The following is a 24673-nucleotide window of genomic DNA, read 5'->3' on the forward strand; positions in this document are numbered from 1 at the left end:
ATCTCTCCACGCAGTAAAATCCTCACTGAATTCCCACAACCTAAACCAGCAGCACTTCACCACCTTATCTGCCACACTGGATAACAACTCATGCGCCAAAAAAGCCACCTGGTGCTTTTGGAATTTTCTTCCGAGGACAACGGGGGGGGGGAAGAGAGAGGCACAGAAGAGAAAAAGAAGAAGAGCTTGGTTTCCAGCATCCCGTGCAACCAGCTCATGCAGTGGAGCTGCAGCAAGGATCTTGGAGGGGAAAAGCATCGCACAGTAGTGACTGAGTTCCTTGGGGCTGCAAAGCAACGGAGAGCAGAGGGTGCAGGCAGCAGAAGAGGACCTTGTCCACAAGCTGTGTTACTTAACTGGGTGTGCCAAATGCGGCTGGGGTAAGGCTGTGCCTGTGAGATTAGAGGTACAAAGCTCTGTCTCTTCTCACAGCCCTGGGGTGGCAGAAAGAAGCCTAGGCTGAGGTGAGTCTCAAGGATAAACTTCCTCATTAGCAATTCCCAAAGTAGAAAGCCTCAGGAAGCTCAACACCACCTCAGGCAACAAAGATACCTACAAGTCAGGCAAGCTATGGGTGGCGAGCATCCTTTGTAGCTTTAGTCAAAAAGTGGCTCTTGCAAAGCTTTCTGGCAGCAGCGGAGCCAGAATCTGTAATGTGTAAATCACCACAAAACCAGCACACGCAGCTGACGACGAAATGTGGATTTTGCATGCTGAGTCAGACCATGTTATGGTACAGAACCTATTTAGACACACATAGTAAAAACAAACATTGGCCATTTTCCTTTTTTTGCTCATGAGGGAAGAAGGCAGAACGAACAAACCTTTCATTCTCCTTTGACATGTCTTCCTTTTCCCCTTCATAACATCTGATAGTTCTCATTTCCCTGCACTTTGCAGAGCATTTTAAGACAAATGTTCTCAAGTTCAGAGGTACAAACACCTGGAGCAAAGTCATACTTGCCTGACACAGGGAGAAAACAAATCTATCTTTTCTCTTTGCATCAGCTCCTGGGGGCAAAAGTTCCAATCAATCAGCTCTGTAGGCAGCCCCTGACACTGCTGCCGTGGAAAAAGACCACTAAAGGAATGCCACTTTTCACAGTGACTTGGGAAATTCAACCAGTGCCTTGAGAAGCGGTGGCCAGTTGGCTGCACCGTGCTGCTTTGCACCATACCACAGGCACGCTGACCTCCCACAAGTGCTGCAGTGCCCACTGCCCCCCCCCTCGCCCCCCCGGCAGATGAGAGAGTGTTTTGGGGTTGCGTGGCAAAATTTTGGTAGCGGAGGGGCTATAGGGGTGGCCTCTGTGAGAAGCTGCTAGAAGCTTCCCCTAGGTCGGACAGAGCCAATGTCAACTGGCTCCAAGATGGCCAAGGCCAAGCCAATTAGCAATGGTGGTAGCGCCTCTGTGATAACTTATTTAAGACGGGGCGGGGGGGGAGAAAAGGAAAAAAAAAAAAAGAAGCCATAGCTTTTGCAGCCAGAGAGAGGAGTGAGACCATGCGAAAAACTCTGCAGACACCAAGGTCAGTGCAGAAGGAGGGGGAGGAGGAGCTCCAGGCACCAGAGCAGAGATTCCCCTGCAGCCCATGGAGAAGACCATGGTGAAGCAGGCTGTGCCCCTGCAGCCCATGGAGGATGATGGTGGAGCAGACATTCCCCTGCAGCCCCATGGAAGACTTCATGCTGGAGCAAGTGGAGGCACCTGAAGGTGGCTCTGTGGGAAGCCCATGCTGGAGCAAGCTCCTGGCAGGACCTGTGGCCCCTTGGAGAGAGGAGCCCACACAAAAGCAGGTTTGCTGGCAGGACTCGTGATCCTGTGGGGGACCCACGCTGGAGCAGTTTGCTCCTGAAGGTCTGCACCCTGTGGAAGGGACCCACGCTGGAGCAGTTTGTGAAGGACTGCAGCCTGTGGGAAGGACTCATGTTGGAGAAGTTGGTGGAGGACTGTCTCCTGTGGGAGGGACCCCATGCTGGAGCAGAAAAGTGTGAAGAGTCCTCCCCCTGAGGAGGAAGGAGCGGCAGAGACAACGCGTGATGAACTGACCGTAACCCCCATTCCCCGTCCCCCTGTGCTGCTGGGGGGGGAGGAGGGAGAGAAACCAGGAGTGAAGTTAAGCCTGGGAAGATGGGAGGGGTGGCGGGAGGTGTTTTAAGATTTGGGTTTATTTCTCATTGCTCTACTCTGTTTTGCTTGGTAGTAAATTAGATTCATTTTCTCTCTAAGTTCAGTCTGTTTTGCCCATGACAGTAATTGGTGAGTGATCTCTCCCTGTCCTTATCTCAACCCACGAGCCTTTCATTATATTTTCTCTCCCCTGTCCAGCTGAGGAGGGGAGTGACAGAGCAGCTTTGGTGGGCACCTGGGTCAGCCCACCACGGGGAGTATGCCTGCATTTTCTGAATTACTGCTGAGCTGATGAACCTTCTTAGAGGAAAGGGGCTGGGACTGAAGAAAACAAGCCAGATATGAATTTTTAGTAGCACTGCCAGATTTCAACTCAATAGTTAAGCACTTCTACTGGCTGATATTTCTCAGTAAGCTTTATTCTAGCTCCTGCCATGAGCCATGTCTCACAATGGTGTTGCAGAGTTACCTACTTCCAGAGATTACTCCCACATAGGTACTGTAAATCCTTATTTTTCATACAGGAAGTTCACTTTTTTGGAAGATCTAGGAGTTTCATTAAAGTATTCCAAAAGTCTGACAATGAACAGAGAAAAGTCAGAGATACTCATCTTCAGCCATTTGCCTACAGACCGTGAAGTTGTGGATACTGCCACAGCATTTCAAGGAATACCCACTCTCTCATACAACTTAAACTAAAGTTGATTGAAAATGTAACTTGATGTACTGTAACTGAAAGTCCTGCCAGGTTTATGGGAAATTTGGTCAAAATGCAACATGAACATGCAATAAAATCTCAGTTAGAATAACAAAACGGAGCAGGAATAACCCTGAATTAGGAAGTTCTGAGGTCAGAAAGAATTTACAGGAAAAAAAATCAGAATGACTGTACCCTATTATGGCTAACAAATGTTATTCAAGACCTGACAGATGTCTCTCACACATCTAGGCTAGATCACCTCATGTTTGTTACAAACCTGGAACATAAAGGGCTTTTTTACAGACATTTTCAAACAGAGCATTTCTGTAACAGCAGGTAATCGCCAGGATTTCAATGTTAGATGCCAGAGCCATCATCTGCCCAATACCAACATCAATCAGTGACAATTTAATAAATGTCTTGAAATACCTTACAAAAGAGTAAATTATTTCAATCTTGCTTTTCAGTTCTTCTCAAATCTGCACTATTTGTGAACAGTACTTCAAGACACAGCTACAATTTAAGCAATTTGTAGTCAATTATTAAAAGCACTTAGCTATTTTTCCTTCATATAAACATGTTTTATAGCTGCAATATTTTATGAACTCTAAAGATCAACTTGCCTCTATTTCAAAATGGAAATTGCAAGTGTCACCAATATGCCGAGTCAACAGAAATCTAAAAGATAGGCAGTTGCCTGGCTATGAATTTTAGGAAGTTTCATTTGAGCACAAGATCTAACAAATACTACAACAGAATTCTCAATCCTACGTTAGTAACATGTTTCTAAAAGAGATGCTGCAGACTGGGCAGAGGGGATAGTCCACACTGAGGAGCAGTCATTGCTTATGAGGAACGATAATTTGGAAGAAGAGGGAAGGGAGGGGGCTGTACAACACCCGACTGAAGGGATCAGCCAGGTTGCACCTTTCACAGCAGCCTCCCTCACTGGTGCCCTCCCCGAAAGGAAGGCGCCAGCCACGGCTGCGGGTCCCTTCACTGGCTCTACCGTCCGCCAGCGCTCAGCTCGGCCCCTTCGGCCCGCCAGTTGGGTCGCTCCCACCGTGAACCCCACCTGAGGCAACCTCCTCCCCCAGTCGGCTTCAGCCTCCTCGGGCGGGGGCGTACGAGCGGCCCCCGGTACTGGGGTCTGCCCCGCGGACGTCAGGAGAGCGTTCCGTGAGGTTCCCGTGAGGTTTCCGTGAGGCCGCCTCCCCCGGGGCTTGCTGGTGCGCGAGGCGGCCGTTGGGGCAGGGGGATGAGGTGCGCCCCTCCCGCCCCGTTTTAACCGCCCGCCGCGCGGCAGGAGGGTGGCCGTTGGGCGAGAGGGGCGCGGCTGCTCTCAGGGCGTCCCCGTGGGGTGCGAGCCTGGCCGGGCTTGGTGTACCTGGAAACGGGTGGCCGTGGGCAGAGCGGGCTGGGCAGGGGGTGTTAGAAGGCCCCTGGCAGGGTAACCGCTCTCAGCCTCACGAGTTGAGTGCCACGGTGCTCCCAAACCTCCCGCGTGTGCCTGCTCGCACGCACACACGTGGGCCCATGAGTTTTCTGTGGCTAACAGCATTACGGTCCCATGAGAGGTGGGCCACTGCAAACTGCATGAAGTTCAATAAGGCCAAGCGTGAGGTCCTGCAGATGGGCCAGGGTAATCTCAAACAGAAACACAGGCTGGGCAGAGAATGGATTCAGAGCAGCCCTGAGGAGAAGGACTTGGGGGTGTTGGTGGATGAGAAGCTCAACATGAGCCGGCAGTGTGCGCTTGCAGCCAACCATGTCCTGGGCTGCATCAAAAGAGGTGTGACCAGCAGGTCGAGGGAGGTGATCCTGCCCCTCTACTCCGCTCTGGTGAGACCCCACCTGGAGTACTGCGTCCAGCTCTGGGGGCCCCAACATAAGAAAGACATGGAACTGTTGGAGCGAGTCCAGAGGAGGGCCACAAAGGTGATCAGAGGGCTGGAGCACCTCTCCTATGAGGACAGGCTGAGAGAGTTGGGGTTGTTCAGCCTGGAGAAGAGAAGGCTCTAGGGAGATCTTACAGCAGCCTTCCAGTACCTGAAGGGGCCTACAGGAAAGCTGGGGAGGGACTGTTTATCAGGGAGTGTAGTGATAGGACAAGGGGTAATGGCCTTAATTTGAAGGAGGGTTGATTTAGATTAGCTGTCAGGAAGAAATTATTCACTGTGAGGGTGGTGAGGCACTGGAACAGATTTCCCAGAGAAGCTGTGGATGCCCCCTCCCTGGACGTGCTCAAGGCCAGGTCGGATGGGGCTTTGGGCAACCTGGTCTAGTGGAGGGTGTCCCTGCCCGTGGCAGGGGGGGTTGGAACTAGGTGACCTTTGAGGTCCCTTCCAACCCAAACCATTCTGTGATTCTGATTCATTCCTGGCAGGGCCAAGGTATGGTTTTACACGTCTTTGCTCCCAGTTAATAATTTTGTTCTTGTTAATCACTCCTGTTCTTGTTACTTACTCTTGTTATGCACCAATCGCTGGCTAATTACGTCACGAATAAATGGATAAACTGCATCCATACTGACTTGATTTTAATCAAACAAGTTGGGCAGTTTTCCTCTGCATCATACCAGTACGTAAGCACAACTCACACAGAGCCTAGATAACAGTAAGATTTTTATTGATGGTTTGCTGTGCATATTGAAAAAGCTTTATGAGCTTGTGTGAAGTAGCAGACTGAAGCAATTAAGCACACACTGTGGTTACCAGAATCAGGGCTGATCTGGAAGTCCTGCGGATAAGTAACTGCTTTATATTCCAGTTCTATATTCCTTATCATTCAAACTTTAATTTTAAATTAGATTGAGAATTTTCTAAAACTTCTCCCCTTTTCCCCCAACCATCCAATTGGGGCGTATGTCCAAACTCTCTCCCAAAGATTTTTTGCCAGGAATCCCTGGGTAGTTTCAGCAGGAAAGGTTTCTAATGACCCTGATGGGAGCACTAAGCGAACAAGACCATTCCCACCCCGGGTCACCAATTTCAGCTATAGTGTAATTTGCTCATGTTGCAGATGATTCCTTTCCCATTGGCCATGGTAATCTCTCTTCTTTTAACTTTTCAACTTTATGAATAATTAAATGTTCAATGAGGCCAAGTGATCTAGTCAGGGGTTACAGCTGCTGTTACTGCTGGAGCCACCGAGAAGGCTCCTCCACCCTGCTCTCTCAGGAAGAGTCACCAACCATAGTGATTTGGGGTTAGGTACAAAATGATGTGCATAAGTAATAAACAGCACGTTATCTCAACTATTTTGACTGCAAGGACCAAACTTTACAATAAATTACATTAGGGGATGTAGAGTATGTTCCTTATGCTGTAAAATCTGTAAAATCCAGATTTGCAGAACTTTACATTCTTTAGAGCTACTTCAAAAAAAACCCCATATGCAGTCGGCAACAATATAGATCGGAAATTTCCGAGGTGGGTCTTAGAAATGCTTAGGAATTCACAAACTGAAAAAGCTTACCAAAGTCACCAAAATTACCTACAATTTCTTCTGATGAGGACTCTCTTTTCTGGTTTAAACAAGTATTTTGCTATTTTTTTGTTGTATTCCTCTTGGTTTTCTATTATCTCATGCATTTTTTGTTGCATCTATTAAAATTTCCTTTCTTTTGTCAGAGTACACCTTTCAAAATTTGTTACATTTGCGACATCAGGTAAGCCTTTCTGAAGTGTAGTTAGTGCCCATACACAGAAGGCTGTACCACAGCTTCGGGTCCTGCCTGAAGGCTGTCGTCCAGCAAAAGTCATGGTAAAGAGATATAATCATAAAATCGGTTTGGTTGGAAAAGACCTTTAAGTCCAACTGTTAACCTTACACTGCCAAGTCCACCACTAAACCTTGTCCTTAAGCACCACCACATCTTCGCGTCTTTTAAATACCTCCCGGGATGGTGACTCAACCACTTCCCTGGGCAGCCTGTTCCAGTGCCTGACAACCCTTTTGGTGAAGAAATTTTTTGCGTATCTCCGTACACAACTTAGCTTAATAGATTCTCCAACAGATAAAGCATATCAAGGAACCTGAAAGCGTTTATTTTAATTTACCACAAACACATTAAAAACAAGCCACCATTTTTTATTCTTGTCAGTTCTTTATTGGTTTTCATCCTAAAGACTAGCACATTTACAGCATACATGATTGGATGAACTAGAATATATAAAACAGTAGCCATATGTTTATGATATATTAATACTGCCCAAAAACAAATAAATAAAAATATTTCAATGCACAAAGCTTGGCAAATACAATTGTGTTGGGACAAAACAGTGTTGTATTATACAATAATTTTACATGTATAAATGAAACAAAAGGCAACTGTGCTGTAGGTACTTTCACAGAACATACACAGAACATACTTGGCAACAGGTTTTTTTTAACCTTTGTATGTTTTATAATTTAAAAAATGTACTCAAAAAAGAACATTAGACAGAACTTCATTTTACAGTAATCCTTAAATTTTCCTCTCCTGTGCAACAGAAAAGCTTACTCCACCCTTGTGAAGCGTCCTATGTGGATTTCAAGTTTCACAGTTTTTCTTTTTGATGAACTGCTCGAGATCTTACTGTTCATTACGCCCTTTAAACAAGCCCGTCGATGTGCATGTACTGACAATGGCGTATATATAAAACATTAGCTGGACATCGATGTTTTACATGTAAGCATACTGAAATCAGAGTATTTTAAACAAAATAATGCAGTACTTGAGACCGATATTCCACCACTTTAAAAAGGTGAGCAAAATCCATGCACATACAAATTCAGGAACTTTTTTCTGATTACATTGCTATAGAAAATAAATAAAGGATCGTTAAGCTCTAGAGGAGATCTAATGATTGTTGGCCACAGTCGAAGAGAGTGGCTCTGCTAATTGTTACAATAGACCTCTTGTTATTTTCTTCTGAAACTGAACATTGGAAGATTTTTAGTGTAACAATATAGGACTTAAAATATAATTAACTATGTTTGAAATATACAAAATAAAATTATCAACTCATAAAAACTAAGGGATATAAAGAGTATAGTTTATACAAAAATAAATGTAGCATTTAATAATGGGCCAGGGACTGAAGGTTGAGCAGAACAAATGGAGTAACATGTCTAAAGAGATCCCATTGAAAAGTTTTTCACCACGCAGTTGTTGACATATTAGCAATAAAATAAACACTAATTTATTAATTGGTGAACAGGGTTTGTAAAGTTTCCAAGGGACTGTTCTACTGTAGATGAGTTGTTCAGACCTAGGATAGGTACAATACATTGATTTTGCATGGAATTCAGTTTTTTTGCAGTGTTTTGTTGTCCTAGAGAGACTGAAAGAATGGTAACAACCTCGTTCAGCAGAACTCTGACCTGGCTTTGTGACATGCTGCTCAGTGTTAAACTGCAAAAAGCAAAATGCAAAAACTGCTAGACCTGGAACCCCCAAACCTACATGGGAGCAGAATGAACATGACTGATTGATAGAGCAGTGACAGCACAGACAAACATCAGTGAGAGGGAGAAAGAAATCAGAAAACAGCCATATACTTACCTGGCTGTTGCTACTCTCACAGGAATAAATGGGCAGATTTTTCTATTCTAAAACTTCTATCCTTAGAAACCAAGGAGGAAAGGGCACAGTGTGCTGAATGAAGCTAGCTAGAGATGACTTAATCCTGTTAACATTTGGAAATTAATGTTTAGCTGCTTTTTAAAAAGGTATCTTAGCTTCAGAGGCATTCTTTGGGAGATTATTTCCGAGGAGATCTGTTTAACATTTTTTTATCAAATGCTATCAAACTGATCACCTTAGTCATAAGCCAGAACACATCTGCAGTTCTCACGTGTTAGCAGTAGCACGTGAGCAGTTCCTCTCTATCAACATGGGGCATCGCTACCTTCCTCAGAAACACTCTGAAAACAGTTATACTCCCCCCCCCTCCCCGATTCTGAACATCTCTCTACCCAGGTAAAATGCAAAGGTAAACAGAAACCAGTTTTGGTTATGGAGTAATGGGGATGCGTTGGGCACTTTGAGCATTTTTGTATCAACATACAAAACTGACATGGAAAAAAAAAATCAAACACCAATTGAAAAAAATGCAACCACCCAAGATACTAATGCTTACAATCCAGAAGTGATATAAAAAGCCCTGGGTAAAAATGTGTTAATTAATATACAATACCATGGAACGTACTGAACGTGTCACGTGCAACATTTGAGTAACTTGCTTGTTGCACTTGCCTTACAGTGGGGAAGGGCAGGGGGAACTGTTGCTGGCATTAATGGTTAAGCATCATTATGTTTCTGGAACACTTTTTTAAAATCAGTTAAGATGTGTGCCCAAGTCCTCATCTGCCAAAGTCAACAGTAATTTGTTTTATTTGGACAGAACTAGAAACTAGACCTCATATGCCTGGCCTTTTACGTATTGTTAATTTCAGATATGAAAATGGCATCCTATATACAGTAAAACAATTTATACTCCTGGCATTTATTGTGCAGATTTTTTTTAAAAGTTAAACTTCTGTTCCTTGATTGTAACAATGCATTCTACAGTTATTAGACTGTCTAGGATCCAATCCCTTTTTATTTACAGCTTTTGAGTTTTACTCTCAGTTTTAAAAAGTTTATGAAAAGCTCAATCTCAAGTCAACTCAGTATAAAAAGATGTTATGTGAAACAGCTGCCTAAATGCCGTTCCTAGAGTCCTTGCCCATCCAGGAGGTACTTAGCTATTTGCATATAGGTAATTATTAAGTAGCACAATATCTGCTCATCTTACATACACTGAAGGCTATTTAAACAGGCAGAGAGTCATCACACTATTCTCAAGCTAAGGTGTCAGAATAATTGTTACTATAGATTCCAATTCTGTAAGTAACATGCTCTGTATAACCTAGCGAAACGTACAAAAAGGTTATTTATCTCTTCTGGATGACAAAATCATGTATTAATCTAGAGTGTATCCACATGTTTTAATGGAACAGCGATTAAAGGACATAGTATGCTTATGTTTCAACTTTTCCATAAGTTCCTTCTGGAGGCCTGTAATACTTGGGGAAAGCCTTCAGCTGCAGGGAATTAAATGCATACTTGCGACATCCAACATTCTTCATTGTATTTTCTCGCCGACAACCCTCACTGGGGAAAAAAAACAAGCACAAAAAATGACAGCAGTAAAAAGGAAAAAAAAAAAGAAAAAGACTTAAACTAAGATGAAATGAACTGGTTATTTTATAGCATTAACAAAAAGTTGGTTATATTTAATGAGTGTTTAATTAATTTGCCACTGCAAATATTAAAAATGATGACTCATCATACAATGCTAGTAAGAAGCACACAGAATGGACACATGCTATGTCTGATCGCTAGCTTTGCATTTCTAAAAAGCAGCAGCGCATCTACTGGAAAAGTTCTTTCATGACGGTTTCATGTATTTCAAGGTACACTGTTGTGGAGTTCACATGCCGCTTCATTGCACAAGGGATCCCAAGAGATTGCTTAAAAGAGTTCTGCTAATGTATTAGCATATTACGCCGAAAAAGAAAAACTGCTGATCTCTCAATAAGAACTTTAAAGTAATTTTATTGTTCCCTGTATGTCAGCATTATCAGTACTTACTTAAAGACTAGAGCTGATACAAAAATAATGACTTTCCAGTTATCTCTGCATGCATAAATTGACTTGAAAACCAATATACTATTAAAAAAAAAAATCTTAATCATGAAATAGCAGCTTTGTGTGGGTGCAAAAAAGATTGGCTGTGTTGACAGTCGTCACCCCAACGAATCAAAGCTGTGCAGAATTTAATTTTTACCCAATGTTCTGGTGCAACTGCCCCACATTACAAAGAGGTTCTGTGCTATGATAAAAAACTACTCCAGTTATAAGTCTTCTTTATACTTGTAAATCTACTTCAGAGTTCCTTTGATTATATCCAAAACCAGACATACAGAGAGGAAGCACTGTCTTTTAAATATACATTATAAATCAATTTAGGCTTGCAGGAGAATGTCTTTCCCTGATGGAGAACTGAAACCTAAACAATGAATACGAGAACTTCACAGCACAGCGTACAGTACACCATCTTACGGTGGAAATGTCATGTTACTCCCGTCTCGGAGATGGCTGCAGCAGCTACCAGGTAAACTGTGGTCATCTGATTCAAAAGGAGCATTTGGATTCTGGTTCAGTTTGAAAGCTCTGTTGCTCTTACTGACCTCACTGTTCTTCTACTTTTGTTGACTAAACTGACTGTAACTCTTTTCTGCATGTACCACATAGTTTGACTTCATAAAACAGTGTAACTTTTTGCTTTAAGAAACAGATTAAGTAAGTTTGAAATTTGCTTCCAGAGCACATTCTGTGCCTGCCTTTTACAGAATGGATCGTACATTATGACACGATTTTTATGGAATTGTTTTGTGTTTTACAGAACCCCCCCAAAGGCTGTTGCAGTCAGATTAATCAAAAATTTGAACAAATTATAGTTCAGAGTACTAATAAAACCAGTAAGTTTAACTAGCAAACATGGGGTGCCAGATGAGCATTTTCACTCCAAAGTGAATTATTCTGCTCATAATTCATTGCACCGCATCTGCTTATTGCATATGTCTATGGCACGGAGATGGTGACAAGAGATGTGTTTCACACACTATTTCATGTGCCATGTTTCTTCTGCTGGAGGCACATAAGCAGTATGCACCACAGCATTTTAAATCCAAATGCCTGAACGAACGCACAGACCAAGCTTAAAAAAAAAAAAAAAAAAAAGAAACTTGTCCCCACCAAAATTTAAGGAAAAACCGACATTGTTTTCAAAAAGCCTAGGCTTTCATTCTAGATGAATTTCAGGGTGGTCTTACTGCAACCCTAATGATAGTCATGAGCCTTTATTTAAACAGATTAATTATCTCAGGGAGTTCAGTGGAGATACTCCTCCTAAAGTTACTTTCACATCTTGTTAGACCGAACCCAGGACACTCCTCATGCCACAAGAACAAGGCCACAGTCCAACCTGACGCTCCTTCACTTTGTAAAAAGGTAGATTTTGGTACCCATAGGAAATGAAGCAGTGTTAATCAGAAAGAAGAGATGATTTGTATGGAGACACAGTGGTAGCAGGTATCCGCACAGGACATGGATATGTCCAATACCATCATACCATGATTTTAAATCTTATCAGCAGGAAGGCTTTACCTAAATTCAGTGCAACTAAAAATAAATAGGATACACGCATGTGTGTGTGTCTTTCTGGGCTTTTTTCTTTGAAGAACAAAACTGGAAGAATAGTGAGGAAAAATACCAGGAGATAGTGTACTGTACAGTCTGATTTTGTGAAGACACAAATCACATATTTTTTTTTTAGCTAGAATATTCACCAAATTTAGGATTTTCTTCTAATTTTTATTCTAACTGTGCTCTTTTCTTTTTTTAAGCTTTCAAATACCATTAAAACTGATAATAAAAGCTATAGCCACCTATGTTTTTTGAGCCAGTTAATAGCAGAAAATAGAAATCACAGTACTAGAAGAGTTCTCCTAAGAAGCCCAATGTTCTGTCATCTCAGGCACCAAGCAAAATAAATCCCTCTATGAATTTAGCAAACTAGATTAAATGAGGTTAGGTTTTTTTGATCAGGCATTGCTATTGACAAGCTCTGCCAGACCACTGCATCAACAAAATCTTTCCGATTAAATAGGCCTCTCATAGTTTGGTGTTACATATAAGTGATGATCAAATTTCATCGGCAATTATTCTGCGTGATTAAACTAGGTAAGTCGCTTTAGTTTTACCACTTAAATAAATGTTAACCTACCATCATTCGTTTATCTCTAAGTCACTATCAACATCATAATTTATTAAAGCTGTCCAACACTTAAAAATGGAAATAACAGTAATATAGTAATTAAACCAAAGGCCAGTGGAAAACCGCAAACCCATCTACTAAAGGAGCTAACTGATACCTCCCTCTTCTTGCCTGAAAGATTAAAGACCAGTATCTTTAACTTCTAGGGTGATAATGACCCTATTTCAGAGTAAGTTCTATAACAGAGCACCTGAAACAGATAATGGATCATTAGCAGGCTAATGCCAATTACATCCTCTTCCTAACCACAAGTCATTCTCTTTATGTCTTTTAATACATTACAAAATGCAGATCTACAAATAGAATGAAGTAATTCTGCATGCAGCGCACCGCAAGTTGTTTTTTGAGTGGGTACACTAGTCTATTGGAACGTATTTAACCACGAGAAAGGAACAAGACTATGGTTCTACAAACTGTTCAGTAATGTAATTTGGATATTATGCTTTGAAACGAAGGTAGAAATTTGTTTATTTCTTTAAATAAATTTCTTATAATTTCTTATAAACCCCACCCATGTTTTTATTTTTCTCTTCATACCTCGTAAAAATGAAAGGCAAGATTAGCATACACCTTAAATATACAAAAAGATACAAATTCTTTTCAGAGTTCCTTTCTCTGGAATACATGAAACAAGTAACACAAAACTATATTTGGTAAGAGATCTTCAGGCCAGCTAAAGTAACGAGGTAACAGGCCAATGTCAGACTATGTTACAAGCACTGAAAGCAGAACAATAATTTAAAGTTTCAATACAATTCTTTTTGATAAAATAATTTGATGTATATTTACAGTTTAGTACAATAGAAACGTAAAATTGTAAGGCATAAATATAATTCTTGGCAGACAATGCTATGACACATTCCTTTGTCCAGCAGGTACCAAGTGGCAATACACATTCAAGCACTTTTTTGTTGGGTTTTTTTTTGTTTGGTTTTTTTTTTTTTTTTTAACTTTATCTTCACTTGCAACGTAATCTGGCCACCAGGTATGCTATGCTCAGAAACAGCCACACAATCAGTAAATTGGGGCTGAGAGCTAGTAAAGGAATAGAGTAGAGGAGGCTGGGATCTAGTCTGAAATCTCGGATGGGCACCAAGCCACTCAAGTTCTTCTGGGTGACTACCTCCCGTGTTCCAATGCTGTGAAAAGGAAGAAGGTTGGGAGGAGGGAAAATAAAACAGAAAGGAAGACAGACATGCAAATGAATGTATAAAAAGAGATGGCAACACAAGGTGGTCAAGAAAATGAAAAAACATGGAAGAAAGCACAACAAAACCAGAATATGAAGTAAAGAAAGAGCGGAAAAACATCTCAAAAATATGTATCAGCACAATTACAGAAATAAGGAGAGGGAAAGAGAATAAAAGAGAAAAATAAGAAAGAAGTACTGTAGTCTACTGAAAATAAACACATGTAGGTTGAATATAAATGGTTTTCCATGTTCATTCTTTCAGATTACCAAGCAATAATATCCCATGCTGCTCTGCCATGCTTCCGCATGCTGCAAAGAAGTGGAGCTCTGAAAAGCAAGCTGAACATGAATAACCATTGTAGTATTTGACCCTTTCAAACATCTTTCCATATAGGCTGCAGTGAAAGAATTTAACATCTTAACTACCTGCTGTAAACAAAAAACCCCAAACCACCCACTTCAGCATGAATTCAAGTGTGTATCAATATGCTTTCCAAAATGCATGTTTCTGAAGTGCCTCAATGAATGCATGTGAAGGCAAGACATGCTACACAGCCCATCTCATTATGCCCCTGCTTCCTACATTGCTTTGAGCACCAAAGGCCTACAGCAGTGAACACCTTCTCAGGTAACCTGAAGCTTTGTAGTGTCATGTTTCATTTTGGATCACTTACACCCTGTGCAGTCCAACTCCATTTTTAGTTCACAAAGAAACAGCTAAATGCAACCTGTGAGCCTGATCCTGTTAGAACAAGTGCACTCACTCCATCTGTAAAAGGTGATACATAACCTTGGTGGTTGCGTAGCAAGGTTAGGTAACCAACAGACAATGTCTTGGAAGACATCAGAGATACCCTGGAGATAGCGAAAGCAAAAAATAGCCTTCAGATGCTGGCGACGCTTCAAGTCAAATGGAATTAGGTGGGCAGGGAACTAAACCACTGTATTTCTGATCTAGATTAACACATCCAAACTGGTGATCAAAATACGTTTTCACTCCTGGTGCCTACACTGTATAAGGACAGATTGAGTCTGTGACGCCCACAAATCGCAATTATCTTTGTAGCGAGAGGGGGGAAAGTTGATCAGGTGAATCAGTAAGTGGAAAGCTAATGTTGACCGGAAAGTGGTGGGTAAAGGCTCAACAGAATAGTCTGGAGGAAGAAAAGTGTTTTAGGATATAGATAAGGAGGTAAAACAATGGGGGAGGGAAAGAAGGAAGAAAGGCTCAAAATTACAAGCTGACATTATGAACATCACATGCCACATCCCCACCACTGAAAATTATTATCAAGCTACTCAATTTTACCCAAAGACATATGCACAGACATGTACAGTGTGAATGGAGGCAAGAGCTGGAAAGTGCTTTCCTTGTCACTGTTGGCCCATGCAGATGCTTCCACCCAGAGGGTGAAAAGTCGCCTTTTGGAAATACCAGATATAACAAATTATACAGTGTCTTAAATCAAAGTATTCATCAGCAGACCACCTCTAGGAGAGGAGCAGGGTAAAGAGATAAAGCAGATTCCTGGCTAATCCAGCTTGTGTATGGGAATCCTCTCTGTGAGGAGAGGCCGGGGTTACCCTGCGCCGAACACAGCCAGTCCCACCAGACCCACCACAAGGCACAGCTGAGCCCCTCAGCCACAATGGTGGTACCCTGGAGAAAGCATCTGTAAGAAAAGGCAAAACACTGCATGGCAGTGTGGAGTGATGGGAAGAGATGTGAGAAACAGCCCCGCGAGCACCAAAGTCAGAGAAGGAGGGAGGAGGTGCCCCAGGCACTGAAGCAAGGATTCCCCTGCAGCCTGTGGAGGACCCCATGGTGGAGCAGATGAATATTTCCTGAAGGTCTGCAGCCCATGGGAAGGACCCACACTGGAGTGGGGGAAGAGTGCAAGGAGGAAGGAGCAGCAGAGAGGAGCTGTTATGCACTGACCGCAAAACCCCATTCCTCATCTCCTGTGCACTGTGGAGAGCAGGTAGAGGAGCTGGGAATGAAAGAGTGAAGTACTTGGGCCTGGAAAAAACAGGTTGTGGAGGGAAGGTGTTTTAATTTTTGTCTTTGTTTCTTACCATCCAAATCTATTTGCAATAAATTAATTTTCTCTAAGTTGAGTCTGTTTTGCCTGTAACTGTAACTGCCAAGGGATCTCCCTGTCTTTACCTCAACCCATGAGCTTTTTCATCATATTTTCTTCCCCTGTCCTGTTGAGGACGAGGAGTGAGAAAGTGGCTGGGTGGGCATCTGGTAGGTGACTAAGGTCAACGCACCAAAATTTTATTCTTAAAGCAGGTCAACCAGTGAAGAAATCCAACCAAGCTTTTTATCATGGCTGTTTTATTGCTGTGAGTGGTCATATCCAAACATGACTGTCAGGGCTTTATTATGTAGTCTTTTTAGTCCGCACCATGGCAGCTAGAAGATATTATTTCCCTCACTCCATTTCCACCTGCTTTTCAAGAGCCCCTGTGAGACACAGCTTCTCTCTGCTGGCTGAACTGTTTGTATCACAACTTCCTAATTGGTTTAATGAAAATGAGCCAGGGTACCTTAATTTTCACTGAAACTGGATTAGAGCATATTCACACAAACAGCTCCACTGGTGTATCTGACAGGACATTAATCTGGTAGGGGGAGGGAGGGCAAGGAGTCATAGGTCTAGTGGAGAGTGTTGGCACTGCTGTGGATGGAAGAGGCTATGTGATCCAGTTGGACTTTGACTCTTGAGCTGCCTTTACTGGCCAGGTAGTCATTTCCTCTGTAGCTTGGACTGGATTCCAGACATATCATGATGATTGTACTATTTGTAAGCTGTGACTTACCATATATTTGATTTCGGACTGGAAAAGCTGTGACTTATTTACAGAAAAGTGAGTTTATTCTAATAGGATATTTGTTTCTAAGGTGAAAGCTGCAAACTTGCATCTGTGAACTTCTACAAGAATCTAGAACAAGCACTCATCGTTCTCTTCCTGATGTCCACGCTCACTGACCATAACTATCACAGATACAAAATTATCACAAGACTAGGAAGGAAAGGAAGTCCATGATGATGAGTAAGTGGGAGCTAACACCTCTGAAAACCAACATCGCATGGAAGAAGAGGGTACTTTCTTAATTTTTCAAGAACAGTCTAAGCAAGAATGTTTTTCTTCTCTGGAAAGTTACCAGTAGAGAAGAGATTAAATACTTTCTTTGAGTCCCACAACCTAATAGTACCTCTTCCCTGCCCTTTCAACTGCCCCAGAAACTTCAGAAATCTTCAGAAGACTGAAGCAAGCCTTGCTTTTCCAGTTCAGTTACACAAGTAAAAGATCCAAGTTAAAAGATAAAGCAAGTTTTCTGAATGCCCTGGAAGTAATTTGCTACCCATTCACTTCCTGTGTCTGTCATCTAGGTCAGGCCATCCTGTCCAGGCTGAAATGGGCTTGGGTGGAATTGGACTCCTCCATATTTGTTCCATAATCCTATCTCTCTGCTTAGGCTTTGTTAATTCTGTGCCATTGTTCCTGAGCAGAACTGGCAAATAATCTTAAAAACACAACCACTTACCCCAGAGAGCAATGAGATGTGAGGAAGAAAGAGTGATGGGCTTGAAGAATGGTCTAATCTTAGTATTTCTTCAGGATGAGTCAGTATTTGTTCTGCACAATCTCTCTTAGTCAGAGATTTAACAGGAGAAAGTCATGTCTTTCACCTGTCAGAGCAAGTCCCTGATGTTGCTAGAATGCACAAGCCACAGGTTTTGATTAAATTTGCCCTCTTTCAAAATCCCTGTGTAGGTCAATATAAAGCAATGCATTTCTTGGGTCAATATTTTAACTGATTGTGTGTTACATTAAATCAACAGTCTGAAGGTCCAAAACAATGTTGCTATTATCAACCTCTGTCTCTACTGTGTCAACAACTGCATTTAAAAAAAAAATTAACTCAGTAACTAATTTTTAAAAAAGTAACAAGATTCCTAGTATTATTTTATTCTTACTAAATAAACAACTGTGCAACAAAGCTTTTTTCTTTCAGATGTCTAAGTTGACAAGTTGCATAATTTAAATAAAGATATCTGAGAGTAACTTAGCTCCATTTTAAGTTAATAACTTCTCCCTCACAAAGCTGTTTCGAGTTTTGTTTCTAATATGAAGGTTTAATTAGTCTCTGAATGCAGTTTTCATGTATTGTACTAACTCTGTAACAATACAGCAAAAAGTGCAGCAGAAAAGTGAAAATAAAAAAGTCCAGTGACATCCAATTAGATGTAGATATAAACCCCAAATTATTAGTGTAAGAGGCTGCAAGTGTTATTATGTAAGACCTTCTAGGTAACTAAAGAGTAAGAAAGGGTCAAACAGCAAAAACATACAGAAAGGATAAGAGAATTGAACACTCTAGAGAATTTGGTGAGAAGACACACAGTACAGTACATTCAGTAAGAGTGAATGTTGAAAAACAGGACTGAACAGCATTGTTGAACTACATCGATAAAGACTAAAGCTAGATTTCTTATCCTTTCTTTTGGTATGTGAGTTGCGGAGTTTTCCAGCAGTGCTTGAAACAAGGCATTGAACAACAGTAAACAGATTTTTCTTTTTTTTTTTTTAGTACAGTATTTAATTCTAAAAACATCTCTGCTGCTTCAGAATACAGAACATCATTATATTGATACAACAACAGCACACTGACACGTTGTGATGAAATTTGGTTGGTGTATTGTGAAACACTCATAACTGACATTTCGCCCAGTGAGCAAAGTGTTTCACTGCTAAAGAATACACGTGGCAAACCAGTGCAAACTGCAGGTGTCTGTGTTTCCAAGAACAAAAGACAGGTCATCCCTGAGAAATCTGCCTGATCTAGAACTAAGAAACCCAGTGCTATGACAGTTAAGGTAACCTCATCATTAAGCAACTTTCAAAGCACCACCAGTTTCCTGTTCTGTAAGCTCAGCATGAATGGAAAACAGGTTTTTACATGCTTCTCTGAAAATTCCCGATTCATTACTGAAAACTAAAGCCCATCTGATGCAAGCCTGGTAACAACCAGCTTTAGCATATGCAACTCACTAATACATGCAAGGGAGGGATGAATTCTAGCAGCCAGTTTTGCAGTTTTTTGGCTTTATTTTACTTTTTTTTCCCCTTTTAATAGAAACAGAGACCACTGCTCCTCTGCAGTTTGCATGATTCCTCATTTAGGAATAAGTGGCACAGTCAAACTCTTACCTCCTCATACACTCCAGAGCCTGGGTGAAGACCTGTGGAGCCATTCCGTGTTCATGCTGTAGGATCAAACACTGCTCTAGGGTGACCGACATGGCAGTCCTATCCTTGGCACTTTTACAGCTTGTAAATCGAACACCATTTAGTCTGCGGCATATCTAGGAACAGGACATACAATTAATCGTTCCTTTCTCATGCTTAACCTTCCATCTGTACACACATGTACTTATCCTCCTTAAAGAGCTACAAATGCTGTGTAGGACTTTGATGTCAAAAGTTGTCATCTTTGGGACAACAGAACTTTGTTGTATGAGTTGTAGGGAAAATACTGATGTGGAAAATACATTTTGTCTCCCCATGTGTCATTCTAGAGGAGATTTAACCTGGCAGCATTTCCAAGCTACATGCAAGCAAATGAAGAAATTCGAACATATCGGTAATAAAAAAGGGAAAAATACATATGCATACAGAAAATCAACTGAACTATGCAGAGATGCTTAGATTAATAAATACCTCAGCAGCTTGCCAAAGGATATCAACATTCTTATTTTTCCTTGCATGTACATTTTGTCCCAGAAATCTTAACAGTTCAGGCAGGCACGTCTGACTACGAGATCGAGGTAGACCTATAAAACAAACAAAACGAACTCCACTTATATATCTGTATTCAACACTTTTACAAAGATAAGTTACGTGGAAAGTGTTCCTATATGCCTGTTGCAAACACAATCGTGTTTTCTTGAAACTATCAAAGCTTACAACAATTAATCCAACTCTTAATTACTTAGTACTATCAACAAAACACATTCAAGTTTCATTAAACTCAACTGGAAATATACATTCAGGTTATTTAAAACTTCAGGGGCTCAGAGTCTGATAGCAATATAATAACAGAGTGAACAAAGGGACCAAGACTGGTATAGTACCTTGGTTTGTGTGTCACAGATGTACTTGCTTTGACACATTGTTCAGAACTGTATATAAACATGTAACTGCCTGTATTATCATCCCTCACAGGTGATAGGATATCATGCATGCCTCCACAGAAACTCTGAAGATATTTTATATTCTGCTCACATCTTCAATTTCAAATTTGCAAGCTGGCCACTTTTCAGTTACAAGAAACACTCTCTCCAGCAGGACACCGCACTGCCACAATCTGGTTATTAATATTTCACTAAGTGCAAATAAATCAGTTGAAATTTTTCAATATTTCAGAGTGCTTTCAGCAGTCATATGTTCAAAATGTTATACATCATCTCTTACATATGTAGCAAGATACTCAAGACAATCAATGATGAGTATTAAATAGGTTGTTTGTTTTTTTTTTTTTCAAAGGGGTAACTACAGAGGTCACCAACTAAAGCGTGACTGGATAAATAAGGAGGTACACAGTGCTAAAAATGACTACGTGACCCACATGGGTGATATACGAGGTTTTACTGTTGGACCATGTATCTTCTCACAGCAAATAGTACATTAGACTACCCTGATCTCCTTCTACGACAAGGTGACCCACTTAGTGGATGAGGGAAAGGCTGTGGATGTTGTTTACCTGGATTTTAGTAAAGCCTTTGACTCGATGACTTTAAAGGTCTTTTCCAACCTAAATGATTCAAAGATTCTATTCTGTGATTAGCAACGTCGTGCCTATCCTGGTCTGCTCTGCTTGAACTCTACATCTAGAAAGTAATACCTGTAAAGAAAAAGATGGCACAGACCATCTCCCCAAGCATTTCTAAAGACAAGGAGAGCTAATGGAAAAAGGTCAAGGAGCTAATGAACCTCAGACGGTAATTCACTTCTTAGAAATTCTGCTGTGCTTAGAATTAAGAGCACAGGGACAAGGAAAGTGGATCAGGAATCAACTTTCCTTGTGTATTGTTCTTGAAGGGAACATTTCCTACAAGCTGCCAGCAGATAATTCACTGGCCCTCTTGTGCCCTAGAATGATCTGTTTGGTTTTCCTTTTGCCTGTACTTACCACAGACTACACCACTGGCTGGTCGTAATAACCACCTGTTTTACAGTTAAATGTAAAATGTTATTCTCTCTTGACAAGGGTTCATGGAAAAGTATGCTTCACTTTCTATGTCCTAAATATCACCACACAGGAGGTACAAAACACACCCTCAGACCTTCCTTATGAGAATCACAGTCCCAGGTTTGTCCATATGGTCTCAGCTTTTCACAGAACATCTCTAACACACCTGCTGGGACACCTGCAATACTTTTTTCACGCTTCTAATCAAAACTTTTCCTTAATGTTTATAACCACAAACCATTTGTCCAAGCTGGACTGCAAAACCAGGTACAATATGTTGCATTTACCCAGGACAAACAGTGAAGCAGAAGGAAGTTTTGGCAGAGGGCAGATTTTCCCCCTTTGCGGTATTCATTTCACGTGGCAGGGATCAGTAAGAGGTTTGGAGATGAGGGAAGAGATTGAAGTAAAAAAAAAGTGAGCAAAATCTAAAAGGAGAGCAAGGAGCTGAATGGGAACTATTATTATGGAAGACTATGGACAGAGACGTGAAGTAACAGGGAGAAAAGCAGAACAAAAACCACTTTAAATTTTTTAACTTTTGAACTTTACAAGAAAGTTTGATGCTAGACTACTATATAATAAAAAAAAATAAATTTTTGCAGCTAAAATTTCAGAGACTTAATTATGGAAGATTATGAATGCCTGGAAAGAGGGAAATAGCTACTGCTCTCAGCTTCATAAAAAAAAAAAAATCCAAGGTAACTGAAAGTACAATATTGTATAATAGACAGAATTCTTGCTATCCTGTTGCATGTTGCTGCATTTATATTCCTGCAATAAAACTGCAATTGTGGGACCCATGAAATTAACTTACAAAAAGTTTGATGATAATAATGATAATGAATCAATGAATTTTCACCATTTTTGTCATCACACATAAATAACATTTATGCCACCTCCTCCCAAAAAAACCAGTAACAAGCAAGGAATTTTCCTATATAACCAGTAAAATTCAAGCTTGTAGCTGTTGTCTCTCTTCCAGGTCCTAGACTTCTCTGTTGCTGGCTTCAGATGCAACAATTATAGGAAAGTGCCAAAAGATAAGCAGAGGGAAAGTGATTAAGTTTCTCAAAACTGGCAGTTGCTCTCTGTGCAGGTTATCCTACGTACAGAGAATGTGACCAAAACCTGCACATAAAAGTGCTGCTGCTACGACGACCTGTCACTTTTATGCCTTCACCTTGTGCCAATCTAACTGCCTAGCTGCATGTTTATATAGTACATAATGCCACTTGGAAAGAGTGGCAAAGTAAATTAAAAAAGGAAAGTTAATCAGACTGACCTTTAAACCCCTATAAATCTGCTCTACTTAGTATTAATGTATTAAAATAGAGTCACGTCATTTCTTGGAGGTTACTAATGCTGGCATATCAACATTTAAACAACTTCTATGAAGCAAACAAATTTAAAAATCAGCCTGAATTGTGCTGTTCAACCAAAATTGCCATTAATTACCCAATACTTACAATCATCAGGCAAAACTTCCTTGAATTGCTCAAAATACGAATTCAACCGCACTAAGCTTTCCATGTTAATTACTTCTTGCAGTGAGGTGTCTCCAAACCTTTAAAAAGTGAAGAAAGGAACAGTTAAGCGCAAAGTAAAAGGTTTCTCTTCTTCGAAACAACTGTACTTGGCAATATGACTACCAGAAAACAGCATAAAGATTCATCCCATGAAATGCCTAACCATTCAAATGCAGAGTAAAGCGTAACACAGAAGTGTTGTAGTGATCACAGAAACAGAAAATATATGAGTGTGAGGGGAGAAGTGGGAAGGAAGGTAAAAGAAAAATCTTGTAGAAAATATAACTTAAAATTCTTCGGCTTTTGTGCCTCTCTCTTAATACTGAATACCCATCTGGTAAATCATTTTGCCAAAATTCAAACTTTTAGTAATGGATTTACTGGTTTGGTTCATACGCTAATAATAACCATAACATTAATAGATAGGATTGAGAACTTTGACTTCAGATACGTAAACGAGAAATATGTATCTCGGAGTAATAAACCATGAATGTAATAAATATTGTCAACAATGGCATGATTCACCTCATCTAGCTATATCTACATACATATATAAACACACCCAGTGTTGACATCTGTAACTCTGCTAGTCACCTTGGGCTCCCTTTACAGGCAACAGAAGACAAAAGTAACTGCTGGAATGCCTTTGTTAGACTTTTTCTAATTGTCCACCATCATACTGCACATTCCACCTGGGTACCAAGGCTGCTGTCACAAACACGTGCCTGACTTCACTGGAGTTCTCCATTAGAGCAGTGCTCTGTCAGTGTATTTGTTACAGGATATGGCCATGACGGAAGCTCTGGTGACTCTTCCGAAACTGAGCAGTTTCCCTAGCAAATATAATTACATAACTATATTTTTCAGCTTTACAAGAAGAATGTTACATTGCATAAGTACTGCAACAATATGTTAAAACAAAGCCCATTATCCTGGGTTTTGACAGTGGCCAGAAGAGGGAGTCTAGGGGAGAGCACAAAATCAAGAGCGCAAATGCACAGCGATAGTCAGAATGACCTCTAGGCCTCTAGTGATCTGTCACTCACAGAGGTCTCAAGTCACAACCTGCACCTCTGTGTTAAATAGCACCATGATAGATTCCCTCTTCTGTAAATTCACTTCTGAACCACATAAACCTGCACTAGACTCAAAGCCTTGAGGTAAGGAGCTCCACAGCTATCTGCCATGTGAAGAATGACCTCCTGCTGTTTGTTTTGCATTTGACAGCTTCATTTCATATTCCCTTGTTCGTGTGTTGGAGAAACTGAATCACTGTTAGTAATGCAACAGTGCAATTCCATAGAGACAAACTTCCATCACAACAGGAGATTGCTGAACTGCCATTAAGTTTGAGCTTGGATGACTGAATACGTACTTCTCTGCTAGGGTTTGCTGCTCATTGATTCCCACATTGAAAAGAACAGGCTGAACCCTCAGTAACATGCCACTTTGAATCTCTCGCGGCAACAAATCAAACAAGGCGCTTGGCAAAGGGATCCTCACATTAAATCCATCACTGCAAATAAATAAACAGCTATTAGACATAAAGAGCAAAAAGCTACATTCCGAGAACGTGTTATTTATGTAAAGACGGATACCATCTAGGAAATAATATGACTATTAAAAAATAAGTGTCAGTCAAAACTGAGGACTTTAAGGAACTGCCACAGCTTGCTCCTAATCAGAAAAGCTATTCTAGTTCAAAAACAAACCTGCAGCAACCTGTAATGTTGATTTTACATCCTCATGAACATTTCAGTTAGATCTGCCAATTTCCTGATGAAAGCTGATTTTTCTCTGCTTGTTAACACTGCAGTTCTTGTACAACTTGGGTAGAAAAAACGAAATTTTGGCATGTCTTCATCTCATCAAGAGTAAAGTATATTTGATTTTAAAGTGGTAAAGACTAGTGATGATGCACATGCATAAAAGGATACATTTTTTGATACAGTAAAGTACTACTGACATTTCTGAGCAGAAGGATAGA

The 24673-nt window shown here is 40.9% G+C and overlaps 1 protein-coding gene across 26 annotated transcripts in view; it reads right to left on the reverse strand.

Moving 5' to 3' along the window:
• Nucleotides 1–6920: 6920 nt before the first annotated feature.
• INPP4A (inositol polyphosphate-4-phosphatase type I A) overlaps nucleotides 6921–24673 on the reverse strand; it is a 130678-nt gene continuing 112925 nt past the window's right edge. For all 26 annotated transcript variants that reach the window (XM_054818000.1, XM_054817980.1, XM_054817954.1 and 23 more), the window contains 5 exons: nucleotides 24062–24202; nucleotides 22627–22724; nucleotides 19627–19739; nucleotides 19117–19271; nucleotides 6921–9973 (listed from right to left, as the gene is read on the reverse strand). In XM_054818000.1, coding sequence (XP_054673975.1) covers nucleotides 9841–9973; nucleotides 19117–19271; nucleotides 19627–19739; nucleotides 22627–22724; nucleotides 24062–24202 — 640 coding nt within the window. In that variant the 3' untranslated portion in view covers nucleotides 6921–9840. The remainder of the gene's footprint in view (nucleotides 9974–19116; nucleotides 19272–19626; nucleotides 19740–22626; nucleotides 22725–24061; nucleotides 24203–24673) is intronic.

The sequence above is a fragment of the Grus americana genome, chromosome 1 (genome assembly GCF_028858705.1).
Source record: "Grus americana isolate bGruAme1 chromosome 1, bGruAme1.mat, whole genome shotgun sequence".
In the NCBI taxonomy this organism is placed as follows: Eukaryota; Metazoa; Chordata; class Aves; order Gruiformes; family Gruidae; genus Grus; species Grus americana.